This window comes from Pteropus alecto, unplaced genomic scaffold, assembly GCF_000325575.1.
Source record: "Pteropus alecto unplaced genomic scaffold, ASM32557v1 scaffold7, whole genome shotgun sequence".
NCBI lineage: Eukaryota > Metazoa > Chordata > Mammalia > Chiroptera > Pteropodidae > Pteropus > Pteropus alecto.
Genome location: NW_006494614.1, coordinates 19,538,730 through 19,557,716, shown reverse-complemented (window position 1 = coordinate 19,557,716; position 18,987 = coordinate 19,538,730). Strand labels below are relative to the sequence as shown.

At 39.5% G+C, this 18,987-nt stretch overlaps 1 protein-coding gene across 4 annotated transcripts in view; it reads right to left on the bottom strand.

Moving 5' to 3' along the window:
* The window catches only part of COL12A1 (collagen type XII alpha 1 chain), a 110,599-nt gene extending 92,883 nt beyond the window's left edge, over positions 1–17,716 (bottom strand). For 2 of the 4 annotated variants that reach the window (XM_015600423.2, XM_006926377.3), the window contains exons 1-8: positions 17,308–17,716; positions 14,162–14,275; positions 8,519–8,635; positions 6,540–6,683; positions 6,043–6,102; positions 3,857–4,120; positions 3,518–3,682; positions 2,682–2,855 (exon numbers count right to left, since the gene is read on the bottom strand). In XM_015600423.2, the coding sequence (XP_015455909.1) occupies positions 2,682–2,855; positions 3,518–3,682; positions 3,857–4,120; positions 6,043–6,102; positions 6,540–6,683; positions 8,519–8,635; positions 14,162–14,234 (997 nt within the window). In that variant the 5' untranslated portion in view covers positions 14,235–14,275; positions 17,308–17,716. Of the gene's footprint in view, positions 1–2,681; positions 2,856–3,517; positions 3,683–3,856; positions 4,121–6,042; positions 6,103–6,539; positions 6,684–8,518; positions 8,636–10,516; positions 10,538–14,161; positions 14,276–17,307 lie in introns of those variants that run through there. The other 2 variants (XM_025042895.1, XM_025042896.1) reach the window with 2 other exon arrangements.
* Positions 17,717–18,987: the final 1,271 nt, after the last annotated feature.

The following is an 18,987-nucleotide window of genomic DNA, read 5'->3' as shown; positions in this document are numbered from 1 at the left end:
CATATTTGAAGACAACACACCCAAAGGACAGACAGAGCAGGCACCAGAGCCCTGCTAAAGCAAATCCTGTTCTGTAAAGTCAGCCCCTGTACAACGGCTTCTCCACTGGTCATGAACAGTCATCACAATCAATCAGCCTGAGGATCAATCCCTCCCGTTGATAAACAAACAGCAACCAAGGCTCAACTACAACAGGAGGGCACAAAAAACACAAACAAGGGACATACCTAGATCACTTGGCTCAGGTGACCAGGGAAGACTGTGCTACTGGGCCCGACAGCACACCTACTACAAAAGGCCACTCTACTAAGACCGGGAGATATAGCAGCGCTACCTAATACATAGAACAAACACAGGTAGGCAGCCAAACTGAGAAGACAAAGAAACATGTCTCAAATGAAAGAACAGAGTAAAGCTCCAGAAAAAGAACTAAACAAAATGGAGATGAGCAATCTACCAGATGCAAAGTTCAAAACACTTTTTATATGGATACTCAATGAACTTAGAGGAAGAGTAGATGAACTCAGTGACAACTTTAACAAAGAGATTAAAAAAAAACAACAACAACATAAAAGTAGAGATAGAAAACATAAAAAAGAACCTATCAGAAATGAAGAAAAGAATAACTGAAATGAAGAATATCTTAGGAGGAATTAACAATAGATTATGTGAAACAGAGGATTGAATCAGTGATTTAGAAGGTAAGGTAGCAGAAAACATCCAATCAGAACAACAAGAAAAAAGAATCAAAAAAAAAAAAAAATGAGGATAGTTTAAGGGGCCTCTGGTACAACATCAGGCTTACCAACAATCTCATCATAGGGATATCAGAAAGAAAAGAAAGAGAGCAAGGAATTGAAAACCTATTTCAAAAAATAATGACAGAAAACTTTCATAATCTAGTGAAGGAAATAGACACACAAGCCCAGGAAACACAGAGAATCCCAAACAAGATAAACCCAAAGAGGGTTCACCCCAAGACACATTATCATTAAAATGCCAAAGGTTAAAGACAAAGAGAGAATCTTAAAAGCAAGAGAAAAGCAGTTGGTTGCTTACAATGGAGCTCCCATAAGACTGTCAGCTGATTTCTCAAGAGAAACTTTACAAGCCAGAAAGGATTGGCAGGAAACATTCAAAGTAATGAAAAGCAAGGACATACAATCAAGATTAATTTACCCAGCAGAGCATCATTTAGAATAAAAGGACAGATAAAGAGCTCCACAGACATGAAAAAGCTAAAGGAGTTCATCATCACCAAGCCAGTGTAACAAGAAATGTTAGAAGGACTTCTTTAAGAAGAAGAAAAAAAAGATTAAAAGTATGAATAATAAAATGAATAATAATAATATGGTAATAACTATATATCTAACAACAATTACTTTAAATGTAAATGGATTAAATGCAATTAAAAGATGGGGTAGCTGAATGGATATGAACACAAGATCCTTACATATGCTGACTATAAAAGACTCACTTCAGATTGAAAGATACACACACAAACTGAAAGTAAAGGGTTGAAAAAAGATGTTTCATGAAAATGGAAATAAACATAAAAAAGCTGAGGTAGCAATATTAATACCAGACAAAATAGACTTTAAAACAAAGGCTATAACATGAGACAGAGGAGGACCCAGGAATCCCACTTCTTGGTATTTATTTGAAGAAATCCAAAACACTACTTTGAAAGGACTTGTGAATCCGTATGTTCATTGCAGCATTATTTACAGTAGTTGAGATATGGAGGCATCCTGTGTGTCCATCAATGGAATATATATATATACACAATGGAATATTACTCAGCCATAAAAAAGAATGAAATCTTGCCATCTGCAACAACATGAATGGATCTAGAGTATACTGTGCTGAGTGGAGTAAGTCAGACAGAGAAAGACAAATACCATATGTAGAATCTAAAGAACAGAATAAACAAACAGCACAAATAAACTTATAGATACAGAGAGCATTTTGATGGTGGTCAGATTGAGGGGTGGGGAGATGGTGAGGGGAAAGGGGATTTAGAGGTACAAATTGGTAATCACAAAACAGTCATAGAGATGTAAAGTATAGCATAAGGCATATAATCAATAGTATTGTAACAATTATTTATGGTGTCAGATGTTTACTAGATTTATCGGGGTGATCACTTCACTAGTTATATAAATGTCTAATCACTGTGTTGTGCACCTGAAATTAATATGATATTGTATGTCAACTATAATTGAAAAAATAAAAATATAAAAATTAAAAAAAAGAAAGTGATATTAGTTTAAGTTGCAGAATGCCGAAATGCCTCTTCAGACTATTAATTAAATTGGAATGTAAAACAACTAAAGCAAGTACCCAAATAGCGTAATTATTTACAGACCTCAACATGTACAAAATGGTCTTTGAGATAACAAGCAAATGAAACTTGTCCAAAAAAGATTTTGAAAAACTACAGTAATATAAATATTTTATCATTTCATGTTCCACTGGGTGGGGGCGGGGGGGGGGAAACAGTACAAATGACACCAACAAGTTAAGTCACTAAAAAGCAATACAAGTGAAGTATGCAGTTAGAGAATCACCAAAGCCTGTGGTTGAGTAAATGTGTCAACTCCTAGGATATGTGTAAATGCTATAAATGCTATCAAATGATGGAAAAGGCTAACACATGGAACACTCAGCAATCCGCTCACCTTCTTCTCCACTAACCAGTTCACCAAGTTGCTCATCAACACCTGAGCACACCTGGGAGATGATCTCATTCTGAATATCCACAATTGCATCAAAGTTGGCCACATTGAAAACGTGATTTAGTGAAGGTGTGGAGGCGATTTGTTTGAGTTCTTTTGCATCTGCAGCTTTAATGCCTTAAAAACAAAATGAAAAAGATACAGTGGAAAGTGAATGTGCTGGATTGGGAAAAATTATTTGTTTTCTCAGTCATTCACAAGTGAAGACATTTTCAAATCCTTAATCAGTCATAAACCAAAATTGCTTTGTTTCATAACAAATGTGCAACTATTCAAATGACAAAGGCATTTTATAATTTCACATAAAGTGACCAGCCAAAGAGTAAAATGAATGGTTAGTAAAAGTTAGGAGGAGTGGGCCGTCATCCTAACCATGCCATCATTCGTCCCTGCCATCTGTAAAGATAATACTTTTTTCTTCCAGAGTCCTGACTGAGCCGGAGCCCTCCGAATTCTTCAAGTATTACATAATATAAGAAACACATAAAAAACACTTAATGATAATACAAGGAGGATCTTTATTAGACTCACTGGCCCAGCATTTCTTGAAAAGAGGGCTAGCAAAGAACAGGAATACAACCTCACATAATGCATTGCTATAGGAGTTACATGAGAGAAATAGATAAGTCGAATTTTTACTCAAAGATGATTTGGCTTAATACTACATATAAAATGCAATAATACTTCTAATAGCATCCTTCCTTGAAGAGTCAACCCTTCATCTTCCTAAGCATTAAGTATGAAAAGTTCTAAAATGAAAATAACTGAACTTGACCTACCCAAAGAGAAAACTTCAACCCCGATACCACGAAGCTCTCTTGCTGGAATTTCCACTTCGTCCTGGGATTTGCCATCCGTAATAATAATTGCCACTTTAGGAAAGCCAACCCTCGCTCCAGCAGATTCCGTGAAAGTATTTTTAATTAAGTAGTCAATGGCATCCCCTGAAGTAAAAAGAGATACTATATTCATGCACCCCGCACTATACAACTTTGCCAAAGTAAAAAATTCATGATTAACTTCAAAATTATTGAACATATGATAATTGTGCAATGCTTAATTTCTTTCCCAAACAGGTATTTCATTTTTTAAACAATAACAAAATTTGTTAAACATACCTGTCATTGTGTTGCCACCTTTGTATGGGATTTTTTTAATTGCAGCAAGAAGCTCATCCCTTTGGTAGTATTGGTTTAAGTTAAATTCAGTCCTGGTATCAGAGCTGTACTGAACAACTCCAACCCTTGTCTTCTCTTCCCCAATGTCAAAAGCAGAGACAAGAGCAGCAATAAAGTCTAAAATGTACTTGAAATTATTTCTTCCCACACTCCATGAGCCATCCACAAGAAACACCAAATCAGTCCAGGCACTCACAGAGCATTCTGAAATATATTTGAGATATTTTTAAATGATGCATTATTAAACCTAGCCATCATTAAAGAATATAAACTAACATGGCAAAAATGTTGACTCCTTAAATTATTTTGTTCATTAGAACATATTCCCATTGTCCTTCACCCACAAATGACATGCCCTAAAGAACAGAGTTTTATTAGCACACATAGAAGCATTCTCAATGCCTTCATGAAGATGCATTTATTGAACTGTCTTTAAATTGCCACATAAGACATTATGCAAGAAGAGATAGATATATGAACTATTGTCCAAGAGCATGTGACCCAAGTATTTATGCTATCAATCTATCTATTTTCAGAAACTATATCCTCATTCATTTCTCCAAGTAAAAATTATGTGAAACATCTGGGAGATACAAAAATAAATGTAATCAAAGCATTTTTACTCCTTGGTATTTAGCAGCAAATGAATACAAAATGATTGCTGTACCATTCAAGAAAATGCAGTTGAGTCAAAGAAAAGAGCAAATCTTTTAACAGTCTCTTGCATTTACAACACAATTGTCTAAAGGTTGCAGTGGATTAGTCTAGAGGTTTAATGAACTCTAAGTTTAATGAACTCTAAGTTAAGCATAAATATGATGCAAAATGGCCAGAATTTCTTGTCCTAATTATCTATCTATTTAAATCTGATAATTAAAACCTACTTTTACTAAACATAGAGGGGGAGAACATTTTAATTCAAAAGTAAAAATACATATGATATCCTTAAATTACTAAAATGCAATGACTCGCTTTTGTAACTGAATGTTTGTTTTTCCTTTCTGTGGTCGAGGGAATCATGAAAATCTGTATTTGTAAGGCAACGCTGAGAGAATCTTCTGAAGATGTTTTCGTCCTTGCAGCCAGTTGGTGGATAATAAAAGAAATATTTAGCTAGGAAGAGAAGGAAAGGGTCCTGGCATATTTTGCAAGTAAAATACAAGCTGCATGTCTAAATAATTTTTGCACGCTATTTAATGGGCCATTCTAAGTCCATTGAAAAGTTAACAGACAGCATAGAGCTTTGATCCAGAATAAATATTGATGGTTCAGGGAAAATATTAGCACTGTAACTGCACACTATAAACTTCATTTCAGTTTATTAGATATCAAAAAGAATGATACACAGTGATCTAGAGTGAAAAATTCCAAATAATAAAGACTTGGTGCTCATAATCCTTTTATTGTCATCCTGAGTCATAAATACAACTTTTATAAGGTGGCAAAATTAGAAGTTCAAGAAACCCCTTAAGGGTCCATCCAACTAATTTAGACAAAGCAGTATAAGACAAAAGGAGACTAGCAACTGCAAAACTGAGACTAAGTAAAATTACTTTCATTCGATTACAAATGCACGAATGTACCAGTGATGTCTTACAGAGACCCTGGAAAAGGCTACAAGTGACTTCAACTAAGGCCATGTAAATACCTTAGATATGAGCATAACATACACACAGACCTGGAAATATATTTTCATGGCAACTGAATTGCTTAAAACGCTATAAAAGCATCTCCCTTGTGTCCCAGCCTTCCATCTCTCATATATCCCTAAGCTAACACCTATTTCTGTAACTGTCTTTGAGATACGAGTTAAGCCCAGTGATGAGATTTGTTTTTGATCTACTGCCAAAGTCCTTCAGGAAAATTTGAACACACACAAATTCAAAACCCTCCCAGTAAAAATAATATTTAGTAAATAGAGTGAAAAATTGGCTAGCAAGTCAGAACATAGGTATTATAACTGCTTAGTCATGCATTACTATTATACCATCTGTACTTCTTCTAGATAAGGCTTACAGAAAATAATATAGAAGTAAGATCAAACTATGTATATAATTAGAACATCTCCTTAATATTACATTTATGATTTCTACAAATCCAAGCAAAAATATTAAGACAATACTTACTCTGTATCTCTGTTTTTCCAGGTTTCTTCTCCCCTGGCTTCGTTGGACCACCTGTTTGAACTGAGTCAAAACCTGATTACTACAAAAGAAAATGAACCCACACAAATACTTCCTAAAAAAGAAAATAAATATATTGTCTTTCAAAATGTATACTCATAGACTACAGCCAAATAAGCATTTCCTTGAAAAGAAATTATTTTTAGTGAGATTTTAGGTATATTTTAAAAAGACTTTAACGTTTTTGCCTGGAAAACTTTAATGTTTTTAATAGTTTTCATTCATAATATTCTTGCTGCTTCCAAAGACCAAGGCTTCCAAAGACCAATCAGAAATGAATTATTCACACCACTAATGACTAGAATTATAAAAATGACTATTCTAGAAAGAATAGTTAATACTAATATAAATTAACTCTGCACAATAACAGATTAAATCCGAAAGTTGAAGGAATCTTCCGCTAAATGAAAAGAATAAAAGTACTTCATATGTGCGCTTACTTGTTAGTTGGCCTATAACTGGCACACTTTCTTCTACTTCATCATATGAAGTGATTGTCACCACATACTCTATTTCAGGTATAAGGTCTGATAATAAAGTTTCAGTGGTACTAGCTGCAAGGGTAAATTCTTTGGTGGGCCCATCTGAAAATATAGAAAGGAAAATATGAATGCCATAAAATATTTTTACATATAACACAATGCAATGTAATTCCCAGATATACTCAAACCCTGAGAAATTCAACATATATTATTTGTTAGAATATCCAAACATTGTTTTAATGTCCTCCAAAACCAAAACTTTGAACTCTAAAAATTCATTAAGTGGACTGGTATTACCTTTAGTTGTTACAATAACATTCAATGTTTGTTTGAGAACTCAGGGATTCCTGGAGATTAAAGATATACCAGAATGTCAAACCAAAAATCTCTTATTGTTTTTGAAGACTAATGTAGGTAACAGAAATTTTTTTTATAAATGAGATGTAAAGCAGAAAAGAATTTAATTTTAAATTATTCATTGGAGGAGATCAGAAATAAAGAAGAGAGGAAGATCAGCTCCAGGAAAACAAACCCCATAAGCTAAAATTAACCTCTACTGGGAAAAAATTGGTGTGGAAGCAAGGCATCCTCCACACTCAAATGGGTGCACTGAATGGGTAATCATGCTCCTCTGAATTAACTAGGTAGCAAACGTTTCAAAGTACACTGCACTTATACCTAAGAGTATAAGTACTTATACTTAATATATATTACCAGTTATATACTTCCTTGTAGATTATGTTAAATCTCAAGTCAATCAGGAAACACAGTAGTTCCTAAGGACTAAGTCCCTGCTAAGATATTTAATTACGTTAAATTTTCATCAAAATGTAAATAATCAAAAAAGGTTACAGATGTAATAGAACCCTGAGAAATGCTCCTGGTTTACATATTGAGCATTGCAGAACCATCTAAGGCCCCCATGGGACAACAAGACACCAGGGCTCTGCTGGGTTGGGTGATCCTAGTGCCAGTTTGGGGAGTATGTGAGTCAGTAATTTCTAACAACTGGAAACTGAATGGACTCTCTGTCAACTGCTTTGCTGCTTTGGAATGAATGAATTAGTTGACTACAAATATATATCGGGAGAAAAGATTCGAAGATGAAAAAGTAAATTCTCGACCCCTTTTTAAGTTCTCAGATCATATTGAAAAATAGTTTTCCAATTCCCTGATAAACCAGTATTTAAAATCATTGGTATTTTTAAAGGCCATAATATTTAAGCATATCTCTGGTGATAAGTTACGTTGACATCATCTATCTCCTCTGTTAGTTTATCAAGACTTCTTCCTACCACTTGGCCAGTGTTAATGGAAATGGTTATTTTCTCATTTCATGTTAGAACTAAAAATTGATCAACAGGGGTTGGTTCTCCACACTTGGGCAACATCGTGAACTAAAGATAACTCGTGAGAACAACCAAAACAATTTTCATCAACGACTCTTAGCCTGGGATCTACAGAATCCACACAGCCAAAGTAAACTCTGGTCTTTCATCATGGTAGCGCACCATTATCCCAGAATAATGTTTCCTAAGTACTGAAGCATGTCAGACACTGGGTAAGGCATAACAACGCCATCACTGGACACATTACATGTCAGAAATATTAAGTAGTTCAAGAAGAATATCAAGAAGTGAGAACTCTATTTTATTAAATCAAGGATTCCCAGCAATACTCTGATCAGGTTAAAAAAAAAAAGTCCATTTTTAATAACAACAGCTTAGCACAACAAACCATGTTGTGCCATAAAGTTCAACACTAATAAAACATTACAGCAGGTATTAGGCTAGAAATCTGGAGACCTGAGTCCACCAAATATCTGGTGATATGAACTAAATCCCTTGGGTTTTATAAATCTTGGCTTCCTCATTATAAAAAGGAAGGAGAAGAGAAGAGTGGATATCATCTTTGATGTTCCTAGAAACAAAACTTACCCGTTGTAGGATCCACTGTTATTCTGTAACCCACAATAGGATCCGTTGGTCTTGCCCATGACATATGAACAGTATTTTCATCTATAATTTTAAAATTCAAGTCTGAAGGTGGTTCAACTGCAAAAGAGAGTGTTGATATCAGTTACATTTTCCAATGTCAGAAAATGGACCAATTTAATGAATAAATAATTGTGCCGAGCAAAGCTTACTAAAATTGTCTTTGCATAAATTTGTTTCCAACAAATATAAAAGATATCTTGTTGGATAAGAATAAAATTAAAAGCTGACAAGATATGACAAAACATCAGAGAGTGTACATATTACAGAAGACAGCACAAAACACTTTTGATTCTTGAGTTGCTAGGTCATCCAAGAATGGCCAGCAAAATCAAGCATAATAGAAACATATTTGGGTACGAGTACATACAAGTACAATAAAATCACATATAATAACCACATATGCAAACAATTCACATAACAATTAAAAGAATTTCAATACATGCTGAGTGCATTTTGAATAAGCATGCCAAACCACAACCTGCTTACAACCGCGGAAGTTCATTTAGAACATTAACAGAATATTTTCTTTCCATAGTGTGGAAAAGAATCAATGATGTTTTTGGTTCATTCTCCGCATCAGTCTTGCCATTAATTTTTGTTTGATAAATCTCAATCTATGGCAGAGATGAAAATGCATTTTAATGAAAAAGAAGAATCATGGGAAATTTGGCACTGTTATGTTTCACAAGGAAATATATATTTAATGTATATTCATAGGCAAATATCCAAATAGTAATAAGTGATGTTAACAATTTATAAATATATAAAAAGTGATATAGAGATGTTTATAAAATGAATATTCTGCCCGTTCACACCAATTTGCTGTATGTTTGCAAGATGTGAACCAACACTGTTCTTTTCCTTTGCAGCAGGTATACTCCATACTAGAAATGGCATTTTAAACTAAAATGCCAGTATGGTCCTTTACAAAACGATGGTTAATTATGAAAAGACAACATCAATGTATATTTATAGACATTTATTTATAGAACTTGAGGAAAACAGTGAAGAAAGATCAGCGATCTGGAGACATGACTGCGCGTAAAAACTTGGAGAAGTCAATGAAGAGAATAATCGAAAAGTACAGAAAGGAATAGTTTACATACAAAACTGTACAGCATCATGCATGTGTCAATGAAATGTGGACTCGTTTTTAGTTTCCCACAATGAACGAAAGCCTCCATGTACAATAGTCATTACACAAAGACGGTTTAGAAATATTTTATAATGATATTCTCTCTGCAGTGTTCATGCCTCATCATGCAGCATTGTACTGACTCACTGTCAGTGCATGGTCGATGCATTAAAAATTATTACTTTTGAAGCTGGTCAACAAAGTAAGAAGACTTTCAGCCATACTCTTCTTCAGTGTTTAAGTCTGAAAGTATTCCTTGTGAGTCAGAATTTTTGCATCTGTTTTGAGAGATTAATATCTCTTTGTAGGTTTTCACAGCAGTCAATTGAAATACAGCAGTAGCTTTGAGACATGAGTCAGAATTTAACGGGGGTTAGGGATTTATGTAATATTAATACATTTTAATGGAAATAAAACAAATTAAGCAAACATTTGCTTTAATAAACTGCTGCTTACAACTATAAGAGATGACTTTTTTACTTTTTATTGGATACACTAGTAATGTAATTAAGGTTATTTTCTTACTATCCATACACAGGCAGTGAGATTAGACTATTAATCTACATGCATAGTTTAATTATTCAACATTCTGCTGTCTGTAACCATACTGCGAGGTTTAGCTGTCATCACTTAGTTTAACAAGCATGCAAGAAATGTTAATAGGACAATAGGTATTAAGAATATCATTATAAAATATTGTTCCAGTAGCAAATGGCTCAGGACAAATTTAATGCAAAGGCAGACACAACTGGCCTGAGCATGCTTTTAAAAACATCAGTACATGGAAAAACAGTACCACCAACCTTGTAAGGAAATTGACCTGAAGCAGCAGACATTAGGTTAAAACTGCTGAGGGGCAGCAGCGGCCCACCTTGTTGATTTCCAAATGACCAGGATTCCAGAAAAACTGAAAAATTGACTGTTGGGAAAAGTCTTTAACATTTCAGAGGACTTTTAGGTGTTCACAGAAACTCAAGATGTGGTAGTTGGGGGTCAAAAGAAGGGAAGAGTGGCCAGCCAGCACGTGTCCGGCAGAGCGCCCACACCACTTTTCTTCTCGCCACTTTTATCACATATACAGCCTTTCGGAAGTGCCATTCTACTTGATTTTGTTTGTTTGTTTGTTTCATATAAAAAGATAACAAAGTAGGGTGAGAATGGACTCCTGTCAACTTCAATCAATAAAAATGTATTTTCATTAATTTTGAAAAATCTTTTACACAAAAATAATTCACAACTTGTATGGTCATAAGCAGCATTTTGTGTTCCCTAAAACACTTTATAATTGTCCTTTTTTCTTCTCATAACTGCCAGCATAGTGGGCCTTATTATTCCAGTTTCACAGATCAGTCAGCGAAATTCAGAGGGGTTAACCCAGCTAATAAGCAGCAAAACTCTGATCCCTTGGTCTGACTCAGCGCATACAATTTTCGGCCATACCAGTTAAGCGTAAAGAATAAGAAATATTTGAGTGTAAGATTAACTTTAGAAACCAATACTTATACATAGCTGACTATGTATAAATATACATATGTATTAATATATGTATACATTTTTCTATAAAAAAATTATTTGATGCCTGCTCAATAATAAATATATGGGACTCAGTGAACATACAATTTATGTATAGATAGAATTTGGCACATTAACTTTACACACTTGTTCAAGCAATTTGAAAGTATAGTGTCTATATTGATACATAATTTAAAAAACAATTTTTTCATCATGGCACACAAAAGGAAGATATGTCCGAAAGTTTACCAACTGTACAGAAATGGGTGAGTGAGTGGATGAATGGATGGATGGAGAGATGGACAGGTGAGAGAAGAATAGTCTAATATGTTTTGGTAAGTATATAAAATGCATTGAAGATGAAGAAAAACGGAGAACACACTACTAAAATATCATCCTGATAAACTACTAAGACCTTTAGTCTACTCTTTGTGATAACAACACTGAAAGGTAAAAAAAAAAAAAACAAAACTTCAGCAGTGTGCAAAGAATGGTTTTATTATACCCAAGAGGCATTAAGATAAATTTTCCATCCAAAGTTAGTATAAATTTAAATGATCTTTCCATTTCATTTGTGTTTATAAGATACTACGGCTACATTAAAACTAAAATTAAACAACATAGCAAGAAACAGGAGTGCAAGGTAAAATTTTGAAATGCCCCCAACAGAAATATTTCAAAGAAATTCTGTTTCCAGCCCATTGTCCCCAGAAAGGCCTTGGCCGCAAATTTTGTTAGCCCTTCAAAGGCTTCTGGGACTATTTAGTTGGTAGTTAGCACCTAAGCTGTGCTGTCCAATACAGAAGTCACCAAGCACATGTGGCTATCAAGCACTTGAAACACTGCCAGTGCCAAATGAAATATGCCACATGCATAAAATACACACTCAACTTCAAAGACTTAGTACAAAAAATGTAAAATATCTCATCAATAATTTCTATATTGATTACATGTTGAAATGATAATGTGATATTATTAGGTCATATTAAGATACATTATTAGGAAATATTAGGTTAAGTGAAATATATTATAAAGATTAATTTCATCTGTTTCTTTTTCCTCTCTTAACGTGGCTGAAAATATTTCTGACAGTTCCAAACTAGAGAATAAGGCCAAAAAATAATAATTTTATTAAAATATAATTATTAAATGCTGATGTAAGGGGGTGAGAGACAAGAAAAAAAAAGCAAAAGAAAGTGCTGTATCATGTGGAAATAAATACAAATTGAAAAGATAAAATGTGAAAAATATGAAAATAATAAGTAACATAGATAGCAAAATGTTCTTTATAACTACCACTTTGCTAACCAGCCATCATCTAATACAGACTTGACTTTTTTCCACTTACATCATTTCCAACCTAATTCTTCTACTAAGAATTCTCAAATCCTTCTGATTTTCAAGGAACTATTTCTTAATGAGCAGTCAATGGGCCACTTCAGTGAATTATCTAAAAATATCTTTAGCATGGCTTCCAGAGTTCCTCAAATAAAATTCCTTCCTATCAACAACATAGAAAGGAGCATTAAAGGCAACCTCATCTGAACATTACTTCACAGAGGCCACTCTAAAATATTAATCAGATAAGAAGAGCCAGCAAGTTTCTGTCACTTTTCTAAACACATCATACATTTTGGAGACTACTTGCTTTTCCTCGTCTTAATTTTTTGTACCTGTAATCTCGAAGTAGAAAAATCAAACACAATAGAAAGTTTTTGAAAATTTCAGTGTTGTATAAAACAGCTTTGCTTTGCCACAACCTCCCCGGCCCGGAATCGCCATAGATAGGTGTCCCTTGCAGAACTATTTCTTTCTCCCTTAACTCCATCAGCGGCATAAATTTAGAGGTAAAAAAAAAAAAAAAGAAAGAAAGAAATTTTAAAATGTCTTTTATGGTACTACCCCATTTATCTTGCAGAACAATACATCTAGTTTGTCAGATTTCTTTCCAGTGGGTTCATATATAGAAATAGGTTGTCTAGTAAATACTGAGAAATTAAGTCATCACGTGAACACAAGAAATAGAAGAAAGTGAGGTCGAAAATCTAGCAAAAGTCCTTTGATTTCCAGAGGGCCAAGTCACACGGAACCATTTTGCAGACCTTGGGGCAACGACTACCGACTCTGTGCTCAGGTCTGAGGCTGGAGGAAAGGAGGGAGGGGAAGGTGATGCCCTGTTTGTCTGGCGCCCGCCAGCTTCCTGGGTTGGGATCTTTGGCCCAGACCAGCCTGTGTGCGCCGGGCTGGGCCTGGGCCAATGGCCTCCGAGCCCCGCGAACCAAATAGAGACAGCAGCGACCCTCGACCACGAGAACACACCCTGGGTCCTGGATCTCTGCTTACCACCCATCCCCTGGGCGATTTGGCTGCTACCTCATTTGTCCGCAGCGTCAGCCTGGCCAACTGAGTTCCCCACAAAACACACAGACGCGCAGAGCCGGCGCTGTTGGAGTCTTTTATTGTGTGCCCTCACGGAGGTCGCAGCCCCCAGCCCGGTGGTTACCAGTCACGCAAGCGAGCGCCCGGCGCACCAGAGCTCCTGAGCAGCACCCGGAGGTATCCTGTTTGTAGAGGTGGGAGCAGCTGTCGCCCCCTCTCGGACAGCTGGTCCTCTTGGAAGGCGGCAGCGTAGGTGGCAGTGTGGACAGCACACCGCAGAGACAAGCGCAAAGAGACCACACAGCACTGTACGGAATGAATTAAGCAGAATACGAGAGATCTGGACCAGAGAGCTGGGAAATGGACAAACCTCAGGAGAAGGGGGCGTTTCTCTGCAAGAGAGAAACCCGCGGGAAAAAACACGAAGCGCGGGGAAACAGAGCGAGCAATAGAGGCAAGATTGATTTGTTTTTGTTTTTGTTTGTTTGTTTGTTTGTTTGTTTCCTTCCTATAATTCTGCAATGTTACTGTAGGAGGGGGAAGGAAGAGTTTTTTACCTTCTGCCTCAATGGAAGACAGGAGCAGGGCCGCGCCCAGGATGGCGAGCGCTGTTGAAAGCCTGGTCCGCATGCTCGGCCTCGGCCTCTGAGCTCACAGCCGCATGAAGGGATCTGTGGGAGGAAGCAGGGACCGCATCACAACCGGGTCGGAGAAAGCCTGGGACCAGGTTAGAACCGGAGCCTGGCCCCGGGCCAGGGCCAAATCAGATCTGCCTTAATAACCACAGGGCCCAGCTCAGCATATAATGGGCCTATTGTGGAGCAGTGTAAGTCAAGTTCATCTACAGCAGTTTAATCATGGTATTAAGAAGGAGTTCAAGTTTAAAGAGGGTCCTGTTTTCCTGGAGGCTGGTCCTGCTTAGCATCCAAGGTGAAGGCCTTACCAGGCCCCACATGACTTCATCCTGCCTGGGTGATGGCTAATTCAGAGGTCATTTTATCCCTGACTCGACTAAATGTCTCTTCCAGCTGGGGATTTTATTTGGCAAGCCACTTTTTCCTAGCTGCTGAACTCTTTAGGTAACTGTACTTTAGTGGTCTCAGGGTAATTTGGAAAAGTATAATAAACCTCTTTTACTCTCTTTTTTCTTCATTTTGTTCTGCCTACAAATATGCAGCTCTTTAGATCTGAAATGGATTATACAGAAATATGTAAGGCCCAACTGAAACCTGATCCTCCTGCTAGCTGTGTTGTCTTCACATCTGATAAATCCTTTACCCAAAATGAAGGAAAAACAACTCTAAAACACATAATAAAAAAAGGCACAAGCAATAGAAGAGGCAAAATACTCTTGTCTGTTTCCCTAAGATACTTTTTATAAAAATTTCCAGTAATAATTAATCTTTTCATTTAGCTATTCATTTATTACAGGTATATGTGCTCCAAAGGAGAATATGTCCTATTCTGATTTTTCCTGACTCTATAGTTAGGTTATTAAACCCTTAAAGACAGAGTCTCATTCATCCTTTGTGGTTCCAATCAAACGGTAGGTGCTTAATCCATGTCTGCAGACAGGACTCTTCTAAAATATTCTAAGGTGCAATCCAGAGACAAAAGCTGCTAGCAATGAGCTGAACTGGGAAGCTGCCAGAGGTAAAACATAAAAAGAGAATTGACTCTGGGGTACATAAATTATTGTAAAGCAACAGACTAGGCCTCATGAAAATACAGAGTCGTGCTTGGGAATCCAAACATAAGCCAAAGGTCGAGCCTTCTTTGAGAAAAGAACCTGACAAGCTCCAACCATGTCTTTCCAAATTATTGGCACAATGTATTAGGGCAGCTTTCCTCGGCCTGAGTGTAAATTGCCTTTTAAATGTCTGATGAGCAGGCGTGCCAAATTTGCCCAGAGCTCTTTTTTATGAAGCCAAGATTAAAATTTTGGCACTGCTCTGGAGATCCAAGGGCTCTAGCAATTTCTTCTTCCTAATTAACAATTGTTTGACATTTCTAATCCTCTTCTTATATCCGTGAAAAGCAAGAGGTGAAACTGGCCCATTGTTCCCGTCATCAGGCCTTAACTTTGCTATAATTTCCAACTCAGTTGGCAGTCGTGCTCGCGAAAAGTTAAAGGCTGACAATCTACCCACCGACAAGTTGTGTACAGATATTCTTGAAAACCACCAGTCTCCACCAAAACCTAAGCAGCGGATGCGCTTTTGTCTGGGTCTAGAGCGCCACCTATTGGCTGCCCGATTTAGTGGCAAGAATGAATCATGTCGCGTCCGGGTATCTGAACATACAGTCAGTTCAACTAGCCAGCCAGGGATTCCGTCCATATGTTTTCGGGGGTTTTTTTTGTTGTTGTTCTTTTTTTTTTTTTAGCTTTCTCTCCTTTTAGCCAAAACATTTATCTGAATGCTTAGCAACACTTCATTGAGCATTCTCAGACATAAATGTCTGACAGCGGCCGCCCCTACGTGGCAGCGAGGATTCCCTCACTTCATCCTCATGAATGAAAATTAGTTGCCGGGGAAGGGGGAGGGGTGTTGGGAGAGGGGGGTTGGGGCAGGGAGTCTTAAGGGATTCGTCTTCTTTGACAATTCGCCCCCTCTCCGCCCCGCTAAAAGAAGCCAGTTCTTTAATGTTAAAAAAGGAAATTACACCTCTCCCCACCCCGCGGTGTCCCTCTAGATCCCGTGCCCGTCACCTACCTCCTCTCCTACCCACCGCGACCTTGACATCAGCCGGCCAAGGGCTGATTTAGCACTCACTTCCTTTCTTACCCGCTCCAACCCCCAGCGTACCAGCATTCTTTAGAAAGCCACATAGTCCGTGTTGAGGTAGGGGACAGGGAGGATCCTGAAAGCCCCGAAATGGTCACCGGAGGTTCCCTGAGGATGCTCGATTTGGAATATCTCTTCTGCTCTCTGACTACGGGTGGCCGCTCCGTAAACGAACCCGGCGCCCACATTCTGACCCCTACACTCTCTAGGATTTGGAATGGAAATCACCTAGGAGGTTGCACCGACTCTGTGTAGGGCCTCGACCAATGCACCCGGGAAGAAGAGGTCGAGAGAGGGAGCTTTCTCATAAGCTGGAGAAAGTCTGCCAACACTGACGCCCCTAGAAATAGATTAACCCTCCATCTCGGATGCTTTGAAAAGCAGAGGAACGAGCCAGAACACTCGACCAGGAATCTGTCTCGAGATGCCACACACACCCGCACAGCCTCGACGAGCTGCAGAGCACTCAGCCGGCCCTCCAAAGAATTCCGCGCCATGCGTCACCAAAATACCTTCCTTGCGCCGGGGCTGCATGATGGCACCCTCGGCAAAGCTACAGTCGGGAGACAGTGAGGGACCAGTGGCCACAATACCTGGCGCACCCCCTCATTGAAATCGACAGCATCTATAGCTGAAATTCATCTACAAATAGAAACATTGAACGGGGCGTTTTACGCACACACAGCCGCCTGCATCTGTTAAGCTACAATTCTTTCTCTCTCAAAATACAAATGAATCACAAAACCCCAATACACCTGGCAAATCTCAGGCACATCTCCACACTTAACAAGTCCAAACGGTCCTCGCCCGGGATCCTCAGTGCCTTTGGGCGGAGCAAGGAATGGGTTTGAAGCAAGTTTCCCTATAGATCTTTGGGAGGGATGGAGTGACGGAAAGGGGCTAGAAGCAGGACCGACCTGAAGCGGCTGTGTTCCAAGCAGCAGCGGCGGCGGCAGCGGCGTCCCGGCGTCGTAGAGGCCGACCCTCTGAGCGACCCCCGCACGCCCGGGAAATTGGCGCTGCGCTCCAGCAGCACCTGGCAGCTGCCGGGAGGTGGGCAGCGGCAGGGCCACCGGGAAGGAGGAGGAGGAGAAAGAGGAGGATCCCGAGAAGAGAGGCAGGAGCGGCAGAACAGGCGGAGACGGCCGGGGACCGCAGCTGCCAGCGCGCGGACGCGTCTGGGGCGGCTCGCGTTCGTGGAGTGGGAAGAGGCTCCGCGTCGCGGGCTACTTAATAGAGGGCTGTTCCCAGCTCTCAGTTTACTCGGTTACGAAACGCCTGAGAAGGTGGACGGCTGCCACGGGGTGATGTATGCTCCTCCAGCGGTGAAGGAGGTCTACTTTTGGGAACGTGTGCATACTTCGAGCATTCCTTCGGCGTGAGGTGGCGATCGCGGTAGTAGCAGTGCCCCGCGGAGAGCGCGGAGCCGGGGGGGTTGGGGGAGGCGCGTTTTTTTGAGGAAGCGGGGAGGAGGACAGCCGCAGCTGGGTTCACTGCCAAGGGAAGCCGCGCACTCCTCCGCTTGGGGCGGGCTGGAGAGCTCGGGTTTCCCTATCCGTGCGGATTCTCTTTAATGAATTTATTTTTCTAAACTAAGAACAATGGGAGAGAGGAACGCGACTCTCATTTTCAAAACTCAAGTGTGACCAACCCCATCCCATCCTGGCCCCATCCCTCATCACCACCACCTACACTTTCCTCCCCCTCCGTCCTGGGTGCACTTAAAACCGATTTACAGGGTTTCCATTAACTAACTGTCTGTGCACGCGGCGCGCCTTCTGTCTTTTTCAATCTCGGAGTCGCGATTGGAAACCCGGACAGCCGCCCGCGTGGGGCTCAGCAATGGGATGGCTTTCCCAGTCCTGTCTCTATCCCCTGATGCTTCGGGACGGAACTGGGAGGCTTAGTTTGAGCCAAGAGAGAGGGCAACGAACGCCATAAAACCGAAGGCTCCTCCTAACAGGAAGCCGCTCAGGAATAAGTTCCATCCACTGTATAAATTTCTCACCCGGGCCAGAGCAAAACCTGCCCTGAAATCCTGTGGGGTCAAGGCAACGAAGGGGATTAAATTTCCCCCGATGCTAGGGAGACCGGGGCCAAATGTGGGGCTGACATTCCGCCAGTATCGTCTCTTTTTTGCCGCCTCTTCCCCACTCCGTTCCACTCCTTGGCCCTGAGCAGGGAGCCTGGCAATCAGAGTTGCCAAGTTGTACTAGACGCACGAGAGGCAGCGCGGGGCTCTTAACACTGTGGCATCAGAAAAGCGCTTCAGGAGAAGTTCAGATTGCACACGTCTGTGCGCTCAGAACAAGCCCTGCGCCTTTTGGCCTCTCGAAGCCCAGGGGTTACCCACTGCAAGATTGAGCCACCCAGGATGGTGAAGAGGAACGCGCGAGCGCTTCTCGGGAGTTAACCTCCTGCAATAAAGCTGGGGTCTTGTCGCCAAAGTAAACCTTTCCTCTCCATTCGATTTGACGTCCGCTAATTTGGCCTTCCCTCCACCAAGTGTGATAGCCTCTGAACTTGATTTTATCATGACAATAACTTGCAGGGCGGCCCGGTGCACTCCATCCCACGCAAAGGCTGCCTCCAGCCAA